Source organism: Nyctibius grandis, chromosome 17 (assembly GCF_013368605.1).
Source record: "Nyctibius grandis isolate bNycGra1 chromosome 17, bNycGra1.pri, whole genome shotgun sequence".
NCBI lineage: Eukaryota > Metazoa > Chordata > Aves > Nyctibiiformes > Nyctibiidae > Nyctibius > Nyctibius grandis.
In genome coordinates, this window is record NC_090674.1 from 9,371,917 (window position 1) to 9,389,770 (window position 17,854).

At 70.8% G+C, this 17,854-nt stretch overlaps 3 protein-coding genes and 1 long non-coding RNA gene across 10 annotated transcripts; 3 read left to right on the top strand and 1 right to left on the bottom strand.

Moving 5' to 3' along the window:
* Nucleotides 1–50: 50 nt before the first annotated feature.
* SHC1 (SHC adaptor protein 1) lies at nt 51–10,172 on the top strand. 5 transcript variants are annotated; one of them, XM_068415171.1, is made up of 13 exons: nt 51–119; nt 5,933–6,094; nt 6,276–6,346; nt 6,600–6,663; nt 6,854–6,973; nt 7,362–7,415; nt 7,540–7,591; nt 7,758–7,884; nt 7,989–8,157; nt 8,342–8,402; nt 8,480–8,638; nt 8,723–8,985; nt 9,226–10,172. In XM_068415171.1, the coding sequence occupies exons 2-13, from the start codon at nt 5,936–5,938 to the stop codon at nt 9,352–9,354; spliced, it is 1,428 nt and encodes a 475-aa protein (XP_068271272.1). In that variant the 5' UTR covers nt 51–119; nt 5,933–5,935; the 3' UTR covers nt 9,355–10,172. The 5 variants fall into 5 exon arrangements, with proteins under 5 accessions (XP_068271272.1, XP_068271271.1, XP_068271273.1 ...); XM_068415170.1 differs by lacking the exon at nt 51–119 and adding an exon at nt 2,457–3,968; XM_068415172.1 differs by lacking the exon at nt 51–119 and adding an exon at nt 2,457–2,686.
* A 437-nt stretch (nt 10,173–10,609) lies between these two features.
* PYGO2 (pygopus family PHD finger 2) lies at nt 10,610–12,829 on the top strand. Of its 2 annotated transcripts, XM_068414946.1 has the most exons (3): nt 10,610–10,758; nt 10,864–10,913; nt 10,990–12,829. In XM_068414946.1, the coding sequence occupies exons 1-3, from the start codon at nt 10,635–10,637 to the stop codon at nt 12,100–12,102; spliced, it is 1,287 nt and encodes a 428-aa protein (XP_068271047.1). In that variant the 5' UTR covers nt 10,610–10,634; the 3' UTR covers nt 12,103–12,829. The 2 variants fall into 2 exon arrangements, with proteins under 2 accessions (XP_068271047.1, XP_068271046.1); XM_068414945.1 differs by having other exon boundaries at nt 10,610–10,913.
* On the bottom strand, nt 11,912–12,945 carry LOC137671402 (uncharacterized). The gene is made up of 2 exons (XR_011049417.1): nt 12,804–12,945; nt 11,912–12,023 (listed from the first exon to the last, which is right to left on the bottom strand). It is a non-coding gene; the product is annotated as an uncharacterized lncRNA (long non-coding RNA).
* Nucleotides 12,946–12,976: 31 nt separating this feature from the next.
* On the top strand, nt 12,977–17,096 carry PBXIP1 (PBX homeobox interacting protein 1). 2 transcript variants are annotated; one of them, XM_068414943.1, is made up of 11 exons: nt 12,977–13,076; nt 13,616–13,694; nt 13,803–13,908; nt 13,991–14,058; nt 14,139–14,268; nt 14,360–14,575; nt 15,322–15,345; nt 15,445–15,518; nt 15,616–15,741; nt 15,825–16,729; nt 16,845–17,096. In XM_068414943.1, the coding sequence occupies exons 2-11, from the start codon at nt 13,635–13,637 to the stop codon at nt 16,894–16,896; spliced, it is 1,761 nt and encodes a 586-aa protein (XP_068271044.1). In that variant the 5' UTR covers nt 12,977–13,076; nt 13,616–13,634; the 3' UTR covers nt 16,897–17,096. The 2 variants fall into 2 exon arrangements, with proteins under 2 accessions (XP_068271044.1, XP_068271045.1); XM_068414944.1 differs by lacking the exon at nt 12,977–13,076 and adding an exon at nt 13,420–13,495.
* Nucleotides 17,097–17,854: the final 758 nt, after the last annotated feature.

Genomic DNA, 17,854 nt, shown 5'->3' on the forward strand with positions numbered 1-17,854 from the left:
GGGCGCGGTGAGGCCGCGCTGGAGGGTGCGGGCCGGAAGTGAGTGGCGGCGCGGCGGGGGGGGGCGGAGGGCGGGCGCCGGTGACCGGAGGAGACCGGCGCGAGACCCATGGTGCCCCGGTGAGCGCGCGGGCCGGCCCGGGGCGGGGGGGGGGCCGCGGCGGGGTCAGCGCGGCCTGCGCAGCCCCGTGGGAGCGGCTGCGCCGTGTGGGGCCCGCGTAGGCCCCGAGCTCCCGGGGCGGGTGAGGCCCCGCGGGGCCGGGCCGTGTCCCGGGGAGCCCCCGCGGCGGCGGTGCCGGTGGGGCTGAGGCCTCCCCACTCGCTGGCGCGCACCGCTCGCCGCCGCCGCCGCCGCCGCTACCTTCTGCGAAGCGGACGGGGGGACCCGCCGCAACCGCCACCGGAGCCCGGTGCTGCGTCCCCCGGTGCTGCGGGGACTGGGCCGCCCTTCCCCGCTGCCTCTGCGTGCCTGGTGCGGGGGGGCCGGTCCCCTCCCCTCGGCGGCCCAGCCAGGGCCGGAGGTGGTGCCAGGCTGTGCCAGCCGCTCCGTTGCCTCCAGGTGTCAGGGTGACTCCAGTGTCCTGGACCCCCCCCCCGGTGCCCTGGACCTCCCCCGGTGTGGCAGCTCAGCACGCCGGTGCCGTACACAGGAGGAGACCAGCTCGAGGGACGCTGTCCGGGCCTGGGGGAACCCCCCCCGCCCCTGGACCTCAAACTGGCGTGACCCCCAGCAGGGACAGGGCACCGGCTGCGTTTGGAGGGGTCCTGGTGAGGCCGCACCTCGAATCCTGGGTGCAGTTTTGGGCCCCTCACGACAAGAAAGACCTTGAGGTGCTGGAGCGAGTCCAGAGAAGGGCAACGGGAATGGGGAAGGGTCTGGAGCACAAGTGTGATGGGGAGCGGCTGAGGGACCTGGGGGGGTTTAGTCTGGAGAAAAGGAGGCTGAGGGGAGAGGAAATGGCCTCAAGTTGCCCCAGGGGAGGTTTAGGTTGGAGATCAGGGACAATTTCTTCCCCAAAAGGGTTGTCAAGCGCTGGCACAGGCTGCCCAGGGCAGTGGTGGAGTCCCCATCCCTGGGGGGATTTAAAAGCCCTGTAGATGTGGTGCTGAGGGCCATGGGTTAGTGGTGGCCTTGGCAGCGCTGGGGTAACGGTTGGACTCGATGATCTTCAAGGTCCTTCCCAACCAAAACCATTCTGTGATTCTATCCTTGGCCTCCGCGCTGCCCGGTGCACCCTCCCGCCGTCCTGCCTCAGCCCTGCCTGCGCCTCGGTGCTTTGGGGGGTGGCGGGGGCGAGTCTCCTGCGCAGAGCCGGCTGTCGTGGGCAGGGGTGGGCACTCCCCCTTGCAGGCCTTCGCCTTCCCCCCCCAGTCCCTCGCAGCCTCTCCCTGCTCCTCCGGTTGAATCTCTCGTGTGGCCTCACCCGGATGCGGGTTCTGAGGAAACGTGACCCGGGCCCTGCCCGCCGGCGCTGCGGAAGCCTGCGGGCAAAGGGCAGCTCTCGGCAGCGCTCCCCGGGGCCGCCCTGCCCTTGGCCTGGGCCAGAGGGGTCGAAGACGCCGTCTCTTCCCACCCGAGCGCCGTGGCTGGGCCACCTGCGCCGTCCCCTCGCTGTGGGGCACAGCTGGCCCCCGAGGAGGCTTCGGCGAGGCTGAGCACCCCGAGTCGCCGTCCCGATCCTCCTTCCCTGCCGCCAACCTCGGCCCTCGGCGTCCAAAGCGCCTCGTCGCCACCTTTGCTCGGCAGCGAGTGACCTGGCGCGGTGGAGCCGGGCCGTGCCGCCGCTCTCGCCGGGCAGGGCTCTCGTTATCTCGCTGTCTCCCCAGCTAATTGTGTTAGCGCCCGCCTGGGCCCCAGATAAGAGCTGCAAGGAAATCAATCACATTTGCTGCCCTGGCGCTGCCCGGCCTCCACCGCGGCGCCTGGGCGGGGGGAGCGGGTAGAGCAGCGGCTCCGGAGCTGCTCCTGCTTCGCTTGTTTGCCCCTCGCAGGGTTTCCTGGCTCCGCTCTCGCAGCCTCTGCCCACGACTCCCTTCTTCACCTCCTTTTGCGGCGGGTGGCAGGAGGGGGCAGCTCTGCCCACCCTGGGTTGCCTCCGCTCTCCCCCCTTGTGTGTGGCCTCTGGGCGCTGGTTTTGGGGCCGGGCAGGGATCGGTTCCGACACTTGTCTCGCGTCGTGGAGCGACTCTCAGCCCCCACAACACCGTTTGCCGGCGTGGGCAAGGCCGGAGCAGAGCCAGGCTCGGCCTCGTGCTCCCGCCCTGGCACATCCCAGCTCCATCCTCCCTCCGGAGGCTTCCCTGGCTCTCTCCCCCCGTGTGTCGGCAGCGCCTTGTGCTGCTGCTACGGCCCCGTCCGCCTGCGGTCAGCGAGGAGGAGCAGGGTTTGCCTCTTGGCGCCATGGCTACCGCCTCGGCGGGGCTGGCTAACTGCCTGTTTGTCCCCGAACCGCAGGTCGGAGTGCCAGACGAGAGGGGCTGTGTGTTTCTGTTCCCTGCCCGGGGCCTGCCCTGCCCTCCGCCGCCGATGGAGTACGTGGTAAGGACTTCGGTGGAGGCTCAGGTGGCTTCGGTGGTGGATCCTGCCTCCTCCCTCTCCTCGCTGGCAGGGCCCCCGCCTCCTCCCCACGTCTCCGGTGGCATCTCCGGGCCCTTCTGAGCAGCAGAGAGGTTGCCCACAGGAACGTGTAGGTGCTGTCGTGATGTTTAGGGGGGGAAAAAACAGTTGTTGGCTGGATTTGAGTGTTTTTCTTTGCTTCCTCCCTGCCCCGAAGGCCGGGGGATGGCTCCGGTGTCGCCGCCGTGGGATCCTGGGGGTCTCCTGCCCCCGGGTGAGGTGCGTACGTGCGGCAGCGGCCGGCTGCTGTCTGCTCCTGGCTTGCGAGATCTTGCCAAACCACTGGCGTGTTCCAGGTCTCTGACTCAGCTCCCACTTTGTGTTTCCTGGGAGGATGTTGGGCGCTGGCCCGGTAGCGAGGCCCCGAGCGTCCCCCTCTTTACTCGTCTTCCTCACCCCTGGGGCTATACGCGAAGTCCCAGCCTCGGGCGCCCCAAAGCAGCCCGGGTCCCTCTCCCCGGGGAGGATCCGGCTGATCCTTTCCGTGCTGCTGGGGCACGAGGAGCGGCTGGGCCGGGACGTGTCCTGGGAGCTCCTCGGGGTGGTTGTTCTGGCTGCTCCCCTCGGTTGCAGGGGCAGGAGGTCGCTGCCGGCCTGGCTGGTGAGGGGAAGGGCTGCCCGTTCAGGCAGGGCTGTTGTTCTGCTGCTCTACACGCGTCTTGGTTTGTTTTCTGCACTCTGAAGGGGTCTCTGACACCCTGGGGTGGGCTCTGGGGCTGGCGGGGGCAGCCACGGCGGTGGCACCGCTGGTCTCCGAGCGCTGGGAGCGGCGTGTTGGCAGCCGGTGCGGGGTGACGTGGGCCGGCTGGCCTCGGGAGCTTGTGATAAAATCAGAAATTATTCCATTTTCTGAAAGCAGAGGCCTGTCTGAGCAGGGGGCTGCAGCTCCCGGGGCGTGCCAGCCCCTCGGTGCGTGGCGGGGACGGCTACTCCCAGCCCTGTCCCTTGTCTGGGTGACAGCCTGGCCCTGGGGTGGTGGGAAGGGGCTGAGGAGACCCCCCCCATGCAATTCCCTCCTGCTCTTACCCCAGCACGGCCCTGGGGAAGTGTCAGGGCTCAGCCCGTGCTGGGGGACCCCAGCCCCACGTCTGCCAGCAGCCGGACCCTCGTGGGCAAACCCCATTCGATGCCGCCCAACTGGGCTCCCCCCCCCAGCAGCCGGGGGCTCCGGCTGGCCCCTCGCAGGGCTGGCGGCTTCCTGGCTCCCCGGCCCCGGGTTTCCTGCTTTTCTTTCGAGCAGCGGCGCGGTGCCGGCCACGGGAAGGTCACAGCGCCGAGGGGCCCTCGGCGGGGACGAACGCTTCGTGGGACGCGGGCTCGCTGCGCCCGTGGGGCCACCGGCGGCGGCTGAGGTGGGGGCTGGCGGTCGTGGAGGCGACGTGAGGAGGAGGAGGGTGACGGACCCGCCGTCGTCAGCCGCAGGCGGCTGTTTCCAGCCCCGTCCCTGTCCCCGTGGCGGTGTGCCAGGCAGCCGGCGGTGGGTCCAGTCAGGGAGAGCCCATCCTTTTGGGCTGGATTTACCCCGTTTTGGCTCGGTGACTGGTTTGATGGAGTGCTTGGTGCCCGGGAAGGCCCTGGCCCGTGGTGGGTTACAGGGTTGGGCACCCAAAATCCCTGCTGCAACCCACGGGAGGTGGGGAGAGCTCTTGCACCCCGGGGACGCTGGTGTGGGAGCGGCGCAGGTGCCATCGGGCTGGCCTGGGATGGGGGATGCATTAAGGATGGGGGGAAACTTGCCCCTGACCCCCCCAACCCGCAGATGGGGGCTCAGCCCGGCTCCCCGCGGTAGAAGGGGCCGAGGTTTGCCCCCCGGCACACTCGCCTCCCGTTAGCTCCGCCCGTGACCTTGATTTTTCCGCTCCAGAGAAGCGCTGGCTCCCCCCCCCTCGCCCCTCCTGCGCTGCGCCCCAGCCCTCCCGCAGCCCCCGCCGCGGGCAGAGCCTGCCCCGTCGCCCGTGAGTCAGCACGGCCCTTCCCAGCACCGGCAGCCCCTTCTTCCCCCTCTCCCGGGAGGAGCCGCCGCCGCTCAGCGCCCAGCCAGGATGCGGGAAGCAGCAGCAGCCTCAATTAGCAGCAGCAATTAGCAGCGGCCGCCTCTCCTGCCGGCTCCTCGCTGGTGCTGAGCCCTTCCTCGCCCGGCGCGCAGCCCACCTGTACCCTGCTCGCCGGCATCTTCCTCTTCCTCCCACCAAGATCTCGGAGCACTGCGTGTCCCTGCATCCCTGGAGGCTGCGGGTACCGGCGGCATCTCGGCATCGCAGCCCGCCCGGCTCTGGGCACCGCTCCCCCCCGGCAGAGCCCGGGGAGCCAACGGCGGCTGCTCGCCGCCGGCACGTGGCTTGCGTAGCGCTGGTCACCACAGAGGGACCTTGTTCGCTCCTGGATGGTGCTGGGAGCGGGGCTGGGCTGGGCTTGGATGCGCTCTGTGGCTGCCTTGTCTCAGGACTTTAAATATTCATGCCTTTGATTTCCTCGGAGCGGCTGGCGGCGGCAGGGCAGCGAGCCGGCCAGGGGCAGCCGTGCCGGACCCGGCCGTGGGGCAGAGAGGGCCCGATTCTGCCCCGGCTGCAGACAATGGGATTTGTTTCCGGAGCGGTGCGGGGCTGCGGAGTTTGAGGACCTCCAGGCCGGGGACCGAGCGTGCTGAGCCCCCCGACCCGAGCCGGCACCCCCCTTTCCTCCCCGCGCATCCTCGTTGACGCCGATCGCTCGAGACCGGGCAGCCCCCCGGCACCGCGGGGCCGGCTCTCCCTGCCAGCCATGCGGGGCTGGCGTGGACGTGGCGCGGAGCACGGCCGAGGCTTTTGCTCCGAGGCGGCTTCCCGGCGGCTGCCGGCGCTCGGACTCTCCGTGGGGCCCCGGTGAGACCCAGCCGGTTGCCTCCACCCCGGTGCTGCGCGGGACGGGCCGATCCCGGCCCTGCTCTCCGCTCTCCAGCATGGATCTCCTGCAGAAGAGCAAATACAGCCACCTGCGGAACGAGTCCATCTCCTCCCTGGAGGAGGCAACGGGGGGCCCGGCTTCCCCGGTGGAGCCCCTCGGAGGCACGCGGTCCCTGCCTGCCTCCCTCTCCTCCTCCTCCTCCCTCGGCCCCGCGGCGGCTCTCGGGGAGCTCTCGCCCGAATCGGAGGACAGCCCCACCACCCTCTGCTCTTTCTTCCCCAAAATGGCCAACTTGAAGCTCTCCAACCCCGCCAACCTGCTCAGCCTGCGGGGCTCCTCGGCCGGCGGCAACCCAGGGGAGCTCACCGGGGCACCGGCACCGGTGGGTGCTGCCGGCGCCGACTCAGCGGGTGCTGTCGCTGTTTGTTCTCAGGATATGAACAAGCTGAGCTGTGGGAAGAAGACGCGGGTGGAAGGGGGGCAGCTGGGGGGTGACGAATGGACCCGTCACGGCAGCTTCGTCAATAAGCCCACCCGCGGCTGGCTGCACCCCGATGACAAGGTCATGGGCCCCGGCGTCTCCTACCACGTCCGGGTGAGTGCTGGGGGCTCGAGGGGGGCGTGGGGAAGGGTCACGGTGGGGATTTGGGGACCTGCTGTGCTCCTTGGGGGGCAGTGGGATTCCTGGGGGGGGCTCGGGGTGCCGGCCCCCTCCCCGGCTGCGTGGGGAGCAAACCCCAGGGCTGGCCGGGCTGACCCTGCCTCTCTCCCCGCAGTACATGGGCTGCGTGGAAGTTCTCCAGTCCATGAGGGCTTTGGATTTTAACACCAGGACGCAGGTCACCAGGTGAGCTCTGCCTCTTCCCCGGGGGCTGCTGCTTTTTGCGGGGGGGGGTCTGAGCCCCACACGAGCCCCTGGGGGGTGTTCGGTGGGGGCCAAGCTTCCCTGGCTTGCAGAGCCCCAGCCGGTGCTGCCCCAGGGGTTTCCATTTGTCACCCTGTCCCTTCTGCGCTGGTGCCCGTGTCCTCAGCCCCGTGGCTGGGGGGATTATGGAGGAATTGGGGGGGGGGACGCTGACATCCCGCTGTGCTCCCTGCAGGGAGGCCATCGGGCTGGTGTGCGAGGCCGTGCCGGGCGCCAAGGGAGCCGTGAGGAGGAGGAAGGTGAGGCTGGGCTGGGGAGGTGCCGGGGAGGGGCAGCGTGGCCGGGGCTGAGGGCCGGATCCCAGCCCAGCCGTGCCCGACCTGGGCAGCCCTGGGGCTCCGACCTCCTGCTGCGGCTCGGCAGGACGGTGGCAGGACGTGCCCCGTGTCCCCCTCCAACCCCTTTCCCCACGCTGCCATTTGTCCCCAGCCCTGCGGTCGCTCCCTGAACTCCATCCTGGGGAAGAGCAACCTGAAGTTTGCCGGCATGCCCATCACCCTCACCATCTCCACCAGCAGCCTCAACCTCATGGCGTCCGACTGCAAGCAGGTGAGAGCCGGGAGGGGCCGGCTTTAGACGTGTACAAATCCTCCTGTCCCCAACCCTGGGACCTGCCGGGGCAGGGGATGTCCCCACCGTCCCTAAGGGACGTCTGGGTGGGCTGGGTGACCTGCCGAGTGCCCACCTTCCCCTGGGGGCGAAGAGCTTGGAGCGATACCCCACGTGCTTTGTAGGATCTGTCCTGGGGAGCGTGAGACCTCAGTCCCCTCGGCTGGGGCCAGCTCTCCTGGTTTTGTCCCCACTCTCAGTGGCCCTGTTGGTGTCCCAGCCCTTTTCCTGCTGGCCTGTGGCTCATAATGGCTTGTAAGCCCCCGTGCCAGGCCAGCTGGGTGCCAAAGAGCTCCTGGCTGCGTGCCACAAACTCTTTGCCTTGCAGATCATCGCCAACCACCACATGCAGTCCATCTCCTTCGCGTCGGGGGGAGACCCGGTGAGTACGCAGCGTCCCCGTCCTGCCCCGTCCCGGGGATCGGTGCCTCTCCTGCCCTTACCCCGACGCCTCGGGCACCGCGCTCGCCGGCAGCCCCGTCTCACCGCCGGCATCTCGCCCGCAGGACACAGCCGAGTACGTCGCCTACGTTGCCAAAGACCCCGTTAATCAGAGAGGTGAGGCCGCGGGTCCTAAATGCCAGAGCTGTTTTGTGGGTGTTTAGGTGGTGGGGAGGGACTGGGCCCCCCCCTAAGGAAGCTCTGGGGTGCACAAGGCCAAGCTTAAGGGTGGAGAACTTCACACTGGGGTGCCCCCGGTGCCATCCCACCCTTCCCTCCGCAGCGTGCCACATCCTGGAGTGCCCCGAGGGCTTGGCGCAGGACGTGATCAGCACCATCGGGCAGGCCTTCGAGCTGCGCTTCAAACAGTACCTGAAGAACCCCCCGAAGCTGGTGACCCCCCACGACAGGTAAGGGCAGGGCTGTGTGAGGAGGAGGAGGAAGGTGGCCGAGATGGTTTGGTTTTGGGGGACGCAGCCGCTGCCAGCTGCTCATCTCTGCTGTGCCCTCCCAGGATGGCGGGGTTTGATGGTTCTGCCTGGGATGAGGAAGAGGAGGAACCAGCCCCGGATCACCAGTACTATAACGATTTCCCCGGCAAGGAACCTCCCATCGGGGGGGTCGTGGACATGCGGCTGCGGGACGGGGCTGCTCAGAGCCCCAATCACTTGGGGGCCACGCTGGTAAGGCTCTGGGCACGTCCTCGTGGTGGGGCTCCACGTTACGAGGGAGATGTGGGGACCCCGACCGGGCCACGTGGGTGCTTCCCTCGGGGTTATCCCACCACGAGGAGCCGTGGCACGTGGGGGTGGGGAGCGGGAAGGGCTGGGGGGTGCAGCGGGGTTCACCACCCGCCTCTCCCTGCAGCCCGTTGGCCAGACGTCGGGCGGGGACTACGACCCGCGGAAGCAGCACGCTCCTGCCCAAGGTAACGTGGTGGCCGTGGCCAGTCCCCGGCTGCTCTCCTGGCCCCCAGACCCTGACTGACCACGGTGCTCTTGACAGCAGGGAGAGAGAAATACCCGGCTCCGGCGGGCGCGTCCGTCCTGTTCGATGACCCCTCTTACGTCAACGTGCAGAACATGGACAAGACCCGGCAAGCGTCGGCCGCCGGCCCCGCCGCGACGGCCAACGGCAGCGCCCAGAGGGACCTCTTCGACATGAGTGAGTGCCACAGCGGCTGCAATCAGGCCTGGGGGTGGCTGTGAGGTCGGTCCCAGACCCCCCCTCACTCCTCTCTCCCCGCAGAGCCCTTCGACGACGCCCTTCGTGTCCCCCCGTCCGTGCCCGTGGGGCTGCCCCCGCCTCAGGTGGTGGCTTCCATGGAGGAGCAGCTGAGACGGGAGCCCTGGTACCACGGGAAGATGAACCGTAAAGAGGCCGAGAAGCTGCTGAAGGTCAACGGCGACTTTTTGGTGCGGGAAAGCACCACCACCCCCGGCCAGTACGTGCTGACGGGTTTGCAGGGGGGACAGCCCAAACATCTGCTGCTCGTCGATCCCGAGGGAGTGGTGAGTCCGTGTAATGTGCCGGGGACAGCTCGGGGGGGGGCTGGGGGGTCACAAGAGCCCACCCCAGGGCATTGGGTTTCCTTGGGGGTGCTTCTAGGCTGGCTTGGGGGATGGAGAAGGCCTGGCGGAGCGTGGGGGTGAGGGGCTGCTCCCCCCCGGGTCGGTGCTGGTGGCTTTGGTGTCCCACGGGCATCGGCAGCCTCCCGAGTGCCCCTTCCCCGGTGTCCCCCCCCCCTCCAGGTGCGGACGAAAGACCACCGCTTCGAGAGCGTCAGCCACCTCATCAGCTACCACATGGACAATCACCTGCCCATCATCTCGGCCGGCAGCGAGATGTGCCTGCAGCAGCCCGTGGAGAGGAGACTGTGAGCGCCCCGGGGTGGGGGGGCCCCCGTACACGGCCCCCCCCCCCAGCCCTGCTCGCTGCCCCCAGGGAGCCCTTGGACTCTTGTTGGGTGCTCGGCCCTGGGACTGAGCATGGACTTGGCCTTGGGGATGGGGACTGGCCCCCTCTGCCTACGTGGGGCCGGGGGGTGCGGGCAGCGTGGCGTGAGCTGTCGGCAGGGCTGGGGGGGGGGCTCTTCTTGCCAAAGCCCCCCCCGCCTCCCCCCAGCTCCGGCCTTTGCACAGCAGCTCAGCTCCTACCACAATGCCCCGCTGCCGTGCCACCGGCGTGGGCCCAGGCTCAGGGCTGGCAGAGCCGAGCCCCCCCCCGAGGTGTGGGGGGGCAAACAGGCCTCGTCCCCTGCCCGGGGGGGCTGCGGGGGAGCTCAGCACCCCCAAGCACAACGCCCGCCCGGCCCCGCACCCCCTGTCCCCCATCACTTGACGTGTTAACTCTGTGCCTTGACCCCCGCAGGTCCCACACTCTTATGCAAAGCCGCGGGGTTGGGGTGGGGGGGGACACACAGAGCCCCCCCCCCTCCCCGCTCTCCCAGCCCCGGCCGTGCCCCTTCCCGGGACGTGCTCCTCCGCACCCCCCCGCCCTGTACCCACCACCCCCTGGGGGGCCCGGTTGGCTATCACTGGCCCCGGTAGCCACGGGGTGGGGGGGGGTGGGAGGGTGTCCCCCCCCTCTCCCCTTGCATGCACGGTGTTACCCCCCCCCCAAGCCAAAGCGCAGCCCACCCCCGGGCCCCGCTATACCAAAGGAACCGGCGGTTGGTATTAAAGTTGGTATTTCTTTAGGCCCTGGTTGGTGTGAGGAGGGGGGGACACCGGGAGGGGGGGGGGAATACCGGGGGGGGGGGCACCGGGCGCAGCCCCCCCCGCCCCGGCTGTCGGCGTCGTCCCTACGATCGGCACATGGCTCCTTCTCCTCCCGCGGGCCTCGCACATGGTACGTCCCGCGCTCCCCTACGGGCGCTGCACATGGTCTGTCCCGCTCTGCTTTACCCCGCCTCAGCGCGCTGTGATTGGTCCATCCCCCCCCCCCCCCCGACTTTGCACATGGTTCGTCCCGCTCAGCGCCCCCCCTCCACCAGCGCGCTGCACTTGGTCCGCCCTGACCCCGCCTCCTCCGCCAGGCGCGTCGTGGATACGTCAATCACCCCGCCCTGCGCGCGCTGATTGGCTCCGCGCGACTTCCGGTTCCGGTCGAGCCGCGGTGGCGGCGGCGGGGCCATGGCGGCGCGGCGGCTGTGAGGGCCATGGCGGCCCCGCACGCAGAGAAGCTGGAGGGAGGCGTCCCGGCCCCGCCGCCCCCGCCGGGGCCCCCGCACCCTGCGGGCAGCGCTGCCGCCGGCGGGCCCGGGCGGAAGCAGGGGAAGGCAGGTGAGCGCGGGCGGCCGGGCCGGTGGCGGGCGGGGGAACCGGCCCCGGTTAACGCGGCCCCGGTTAACGCGGCCTTGGCTGACGCGGCCCCGCTTGTCCCCGCAGGGCTGCAGATGAAAAGCCCCGAAAAGAAGCGGCGCAAATCCAACACGCAGGTAGGGTCGGGGCTCCGGGCGGCACCGGTACCGGGAGGGGCGACCGCCGCCCTGACCGCCGCCTTCTCCCCCGCAGGGTCCCGCTTACTCGCACCTCTCGGAGTTCGCCCCGCCGCCCACCCCCATGGTGGATCATCTGGTGGCTTCCAACCCCTTCGAAGATGATTTCGGCAGCCCCAAAGTGGGGGCGGCCCCCGCCCCCTTCCTGGGCACCCCCGTCCCCTTCGGTGGCTTCCGCGTCCAGGGCGGCGGGGGGGGGATGTCACCGCAGGTACCTCCCGGTTACGGCGGGGGGCCACAGCCCTTGCGGAGACAACCCCCTCCCTTCGCCCCGGGGCAGATGGGGCCGGCTTTCAGCATGGCCCCGCAGAACCCCGCGTACGTCCAGCCCGGGGGGCTGAGCTTCCCCGCGCAGCCCTTCGGGCAGCCCCTCGGACAGAACTTCAGCCCCCCGACGGGGCAGCTCCTGCAGGGGCCGGTCGGGGGCTTCGGGCCTATGATCTCCCCTACTCTGGGGCAACCCCCGCGGGGGGATATGGGGCCAGGACCGGCTCTGAACCCTCCCGGGGGGCCAACGGTGACGCAACGCTTCAACCAGCCCGGGAACCTCTTTGGACAGTCGCCGCTGCAGCGCCCCGGGCAGAACCTGCCCCCGCTGCCCCCCACCGCCAGCCCCTTCGCCGGGGCCGATCCCGGCGCTTTCCCCGCCGGCGGTGAGGAAGGGGGGAAAAACCTCAACCCCCCTCCCAGCACCTTCCCCCAAGAGCAACATTCGGGTTCTCCCGCCGCCGTTAACGGGGCACAACCCACCTTCGCCCCCGCCACCGCAGCCCGCGGCGCCGGTACCCCCGAAACCAACAGCCTCCCGCCGCCGCCGCCGCCTCCTCCTCCTCCTCCTCCCGGTAAAGCAGCGGGCGGTTCCGGTCACCAACCGCCTCCCGGGTTGGTGTATCCATGCGGCGCTTGTCGTAACGAGGTTAACGATGACCAAGACGCCATTTTATGCGAAGCTTCGTGTCAGAAATGGTTTCACCGGGAGTGCACGGGCATGACGGAGAACGCCTACGGGCTGCTCACCACCGAGGCCTCGGCCGTGTGGGCCTGCGACTTCTGCCTCAAAACCAAGGAGATCCAGTCGGTTTACGTCCGCGAGGGCATGGGACAGCTGGTGGCCGCCAACGACGGTTGAACCACCCTCTCGCCACCGGCTACCGGCTTCCCCCGCCGATTTGGGATGATTTAGGACGATTTAGGACCAAATTCCCCCCCATTTTTTTTTTATGTAGCTCTCACCCCCCCGAGGGACGGGGCCCGGTACCGGCTGCTGCTGGGACCCACCGTGGCCGGTGTTGGCCACACCGTCGCCAGCCCTTTGCCGTGAGGGAGGCTCCAGCCCCGGTGCACCGGCCCTCAGAGAGGGCGGCTGAGGCTCCCCCGGTGCCACCCCAGACCCCCCCCTTGGTGGGGCGGGGTGGAGGGGGGGGATCCGGTGCCCACCGCCATAGCCATGGCTCCCAGTCCCGGTGCCCCCGGCTCCCTCCCCGGTGCTCGGGATGGTCCTGGTGCCATCCCCTGGTGTTCGGGGCAGCCCCGGTGCTCCCCCCCTGCCACACCCGGTGCTTGGGATGGTACCGGTGCCCCCCCTCCGGTGCTCGGGGCAGCCCTGGTGCCACCCCCGGCCACTCCCGGTGCTCGGGGCAGCCCCAGTGCCCCCTCCCCCGCCGCTCCCGGTGCTCGGGGCAGTCCCGGTGTCACCCCCAGCCTCTCCCGGTGCTCGGGGCAGCCCCGGTGCCACCCCCAGCCACTCCCGGTGCTCGGGGCAGCCCCGGTTCCCCCCCCCGCTTCCCCCCCCGCCGTGTTTTAACCGATCGTTAACGGAAACTTTTGTACCGTCGCTATAAAAACTCTCGAACCGGCGTGTCCGTGTCTCGCTCCGCTCCCACCGGGGATGGGGAATGAGTGTGGGGGGGGTGTCCGGTACCGGAGGGGTCCCCCCACATGAACCCGCCCCCCCACACCTCCCCGCGCCATCCTATTGGTCCGTGGCGGCCGCCGCGCGCTCCCATTGGCTGCGGGCGTCACGTGCGCGCCCCGTCCCCAGGGCGGTGACCGGTAGCGGGAGCTGCGGGGGGGGGTAAAAGTTACCGGCGGCAGCGGCAGGAGGTACCGGGGAGGGGCCCCGGGGAGCGGGGGGGGGAGCGGAACCGGGGGGGGCTCCGTGGGGTGCTCGGCGGTACCGGGGGGGGGCGGCGGGCGCGGCTCGAACGGGCACCGTCCGGTACCGCGGGGATGGGGAAGTGGGGGGGGGGTGTCACCGGCAGGGCTGTCACCCCCCCGCCCCGGGCCGGTTCTGGGGTCCCGGGGGGTGCGGGGGGGCTGCCCGAGATCCCCGGTGCCGGTGTCCCCACACCGGGCCCCCCCCGTGCACCTGCCCGGCGGCATCACCGGCTAAAAATACCCGGCGGCGGCAGCTGGTGGCCGGGAGGGGGGGACACGGGGGGGGGCCGGTGCTGCGGCTGGGGCGGCTCCCGGGGCAGGGTTTGGGGAGCGGCTGTTGCGGGGACCGGGGGGGGCTCTTCCCGGTGAGACCCCGGTGGTGCCGGGAGCTGGGATGGGTCCCCCCGTCCCCCTGTCCCTCCATCCCTCTGTCCCTCCGTCCCCCTGTCCCCCCTCCTTCCATCCCTCTGTCCATCCCCTTGCAGGTGGCCCCGGACCGTCGCCATGGCGGACAACTCGGACTCGCGGGACTCGGACAGCAGCTGGGTGCTGGCGGGCAGCGAGGTGCGGGGGGCGGGGGGACACCGCGGGGGGCCCCGGGGCTGCGGGCACAGGGAGGCAGACGGGGGATGAGGCCGAAGGTGCCACCCACCCCCCTCCGCCTCCTGCCAGGGGCTGCCCGTCGAGACGGTGGGTCCGCAGCAGGATTCGGCCTCCCACGGGGCTGAGGATGAGGAGCCGGAGGAGGAGGAGGAAGGCACCCAGGACACCGACACAGGCAGGCGGCATCCGCGGGGATGGGGCAGACCCGGTGTCCCCCCGGTGCCACCGGCTCACCGCCGCTCTCTGCCTCTCCCCAGCCACGGCCACCGACGGCGCAGCCGCCGTCGCCGACGAGCCCCCGCGCCCCGAGGGCAGCGGTTTGGGGGTGAGCCGGGGAGCTGGGGGGTGGCTGGGGTCCTGCTCGCCCCACGGTGACGCGTGAGACCCCAGCGCCTGTGCCCGCAGGACCTGGAGGAGCGTTGGCACCCCGGTACCGGGACAGGCGGCTCCGAGCCCGACGTGCCGGATGGTGCCGAGCAGGAGGAGCCCGACGCCGAGGCTGAGCCGGGACGCTGCCCGGACCCCCCCAGAGCAGGTGAGACCCTCGCAGGGGACCAGCCGGGGGGGTCTGTGCTGGCAGTGCCAGCGTGCCAACCCTCCCTGGGTGTCCCCTCGTCCCTCCCCAGGGCCACCAAGGGAGGAGGGGAGCTGCACCAGCAGCGACGATGACCTGGAGGGGCTGCGGCGACGGCAGGGCCACGAGCCCCGTGCCGGGGCCCCCCTTTCCGCGCCTGCCCCACACCGGGGGGCACCGGACACCGGTGCTGAGGACGGGCTCAGCATGAGCAAGTACCTGCTGGGCGCCTTGGCGCTGGTGGCCGTGGGGCTGCTGGTCGTCACCGGTGAGTGGGGTCCCAGGGGCGGGGTGGGGGGCCCAGAGAAAAGGTGGGGGTCCCAGAGGTGGGGTGGGGGTCCTGGGGTGGGGTGGGGGTCTCAGGGGCAGGACAGGGGTGCCAGTGGTAGGGTGGGGGTCCCAGAGAAAGGGTGGGGGTCCCAGGGGTGGGGCAGGGGTCCCAGGAGCAAGGCGAGGATCCCAGAGGCGGGGTGGGGGTCCCAGAGGCAAGGTGGGTGTCCCAGGGGCAGGATGGGGGTCCCAGAGGTGGGGTGTGGGTCCCAGAGAAAGGGTGGGGGTCCCAGGGGCAGGGTGGGGGTCCCTGGGGCAGGGTGGGGGTCCTAGAGGCGGGGTGGGGGTCCCAGAGGTGGGGTGGGGGTCTTAGGGGCAGGGCAGGGGTCCCAGAGGTGGGGTGGGGGTCCCGGAGAAAGGGTGGGGGTCCCAGGGGCAGGGCAGGGGTCCCAGTAGTAGGGTGGGGGTCTTAGGGGCAGGGCAGGGGTCCCAGAGGCGGGGTGGGGGTCCTAGGGGCAGGGCAGGGGTCCCAGGAGCAAGGCGAGGGTCCCAGAGGCAGGGTGAGGGTCCCAGAGGCGAGGTGGGGGTCCCAGAGGCAGGGTGAGGGTCCCAGGGGCAGGGTGGGGGTCCCAGAGGTAGGGTGGGGGTCCTAGAGGCAGGGCAGGGGTCCCAGTGGTAGGGTGGGGGTCCCAGAGAAAGGGTGGGGGTCCCGGCACCCCCCTCATTGTCCCTTCCTCTCCCCAGGTGGCATCTACGACCCGGCGGACGGTGAGTAGAGGGCACAGTCCCGCCCGGGCAGGACACGGCCCCGCGGCAGCCCCGCCGTACGGCCACGGTGGGACGTCGCCGTCCGGTGTCCCCCCCCAGGCCCCGTGGAGAGCGTGGTGAGCCGGGACGTGGCGGCCGGGGAGCAGGAGGCACCGCCGCCCGCCGACGGCGACGTAAGGAGCGGGGGGGCCGCGGCGGGGCTCAGCCCCCCGGCGCTGGCCGAGGGGTGTCCCCAGCACCCCGGGGGTCCCCATCCTTCCCCCCCACCAGGACTCACCGCCGCAGCCCCCCGCGCCGCACACCGGGGACCCCCAGAGCGCGCAGGCCGTGGGCCTCCTCCTCGACAAGCTGGCCAAGGAGAACCAGGAGATCCGGCTCATGCAGGCGGAGCTGCAGGTGGGCGAGTGCGGCCGTGCCGGGGTGGCAACCGGGTGCCACGTCCCGGCGCTGCTCATGTCCCCCCCGTCTCGCTCCCCCAGACCCACAAGGAAGAGCTGCAGGCGCTGCTGCGCAAGAGCGAGGCCGAAGCGGCGGCGGCCGGGGCGCAGCACCGCAGCCTGGCCGCCGACAACGCCCGGCTCCGTGCCGCGCTGGAACGGGAAACCGCCGCCCTCCGCGACGCCCGGGCCGAGCTGCAGCGCCTACGGAGAGCACCGGGCAGCACCGGGGAGCCGGCGGCGGCGGAGCGGCCCCCCGGCGCGGGTGAGGAGGGTGCCCGGTTGGCTGCGGTGCGGCGGGAATTGGCGGGTGCTTTGGAGCGGGCGCGGGGCGCCGGGGGTCTCGAGGGGCTCGTGGAGGAGCTGAGCGCCCTGGAGCAGCGCCTGGGCCGGGAGCTGGCGGGGGCCGAGCCCTGGAAGAAGCCACACAAGGAGAATAAGCGGCACAAGCGGCACGGTGCCGGCGCGGCCCCCCGCGAGCAGGAGAGGAGGGAGCGGGGCAAACCCCCCCGGAAGGACCCCCGGCCCCACCGGGAGCACAAACAGGGCAAATCCTGGGGGAAGTCGTCTCACGGACCCCCCCAGCGTGAGCTGCCGTCGTTCAACCGGTACCGGGCACCCCAAGGGTGCTCGGGGGTGGCCGATTGCGCCCGCAAAGAGGGTCGGGAGGTGCTGGGGACGGCGCTGGAGCCGGTGCAGAAGGAGCAATTCCTGCGGTTGTTGGAGGGGTTTATGGGGAGGTTGGGGTGGGGGGAGCATTTCGGGGGGTTGGCGGCGCGGTTGGACGGAGCGTTCGGGCCCGACGGCGCCTTCGCCCACGACCGCCTGCGCTTTGTCGACTTTGTGGACGACGTGGAGGAGCTGCTGGAGGAGGTGGCGCGGCGGGAGCGCGGCGACGAGGAGGCGGCCGACGCCTTCGAGGGTTACGTGCTGCGGCACTACGGCGGGTACGGGGTGGGGAGGGGGTGTTGGGGGGGGGGGCTGAGCCCTGGCACCCCATAACGGCACCCCATAACGGCACCCCATCATGGCACCCCATAACGGCACCCGCTTCTCTTGCAGCGTCACCGGGAAGGAGCGGGGTCGCAGAGGGGGACACGGCACCGGGGGGTAGAGCCGCGGCGGCTGCCCCACCGCGAGCTGCCATCCAGCACCGCCACCACCCCCCCAGGCAAGGGGGGGACCCCACAGGGTGTTTTTTGGGGGGTCGGGGGCTGCCGTCGTGCCCCCCCGGGCCGGGTAGCGCCGGATCCCCGACCACGTGCACGGTGTGATGCTGCAGGGCCACCACCAATAAAGTCACCGCTGGGCTGAGCCGGGCTGGTGTGGGGGGAAGGGGTGCGGGGGGGTGGAAAGGGGGTGCAGGGGGGGGAAAGGGTGCTAGGGGTAATGGGGTGCAAGCAGAAAGGGGGGGTGCTGGGGGAAAAGGGTGCTGGGAGAAAGAGGTGCTGGGGGAAAGGGGGTGCTGGGGGGAATGGGGTGCTGGGGGGGTAATGGGGTGCTGGGGGGGTAATGGGGTGCTAAGGGAGAAGAGGGGTGCTGGGGTGGGAACAGGATGCTGGGGGTAATGGGGTGCAGGCAGAAAGGGGGGGTGCTGGGGGGAAAGGGTGCTGGGGGAAAGAGGATGCTGGGGGTAATGGGGTGCGGGCAGAAAGGGGGTGGTGGGGGAAAAAGGGTGGTGGGGGGAATGGGGTGCTGGGGGGATAGGGGGGACTGGGGGGAACGGGGTGCTGGGGGTAATGGGGTGCAGGCAGAAAGAGAGGGTGCTGGGGGGAAAGGGTGCTGGAGGAGAAAAGGGTGCTGGGGGAACGGGGTGCTGGGGGAAAGAGGGGTGCTGGGGGGAACAGGATGCTGGGGGTAATGGGGTGCAGTGGGGAACATGGGGTTCTGGGGGAGAAGAGGGGGTGCTGGGGGTAATGGGGTGCAGGCAGAAAGGGGGTGCTGGGGGAAAAAGGGTGCTGGGGAAAGGGGGTTCAGAGGAGGAATGGGGTGCTGGGGGGGATGGGGGTGCTGGTGGGAAGGGGGGTGCAGAGAGTGAGCAGAGGGTGCTGGGGGGGAGGAGGGTGCTGGGG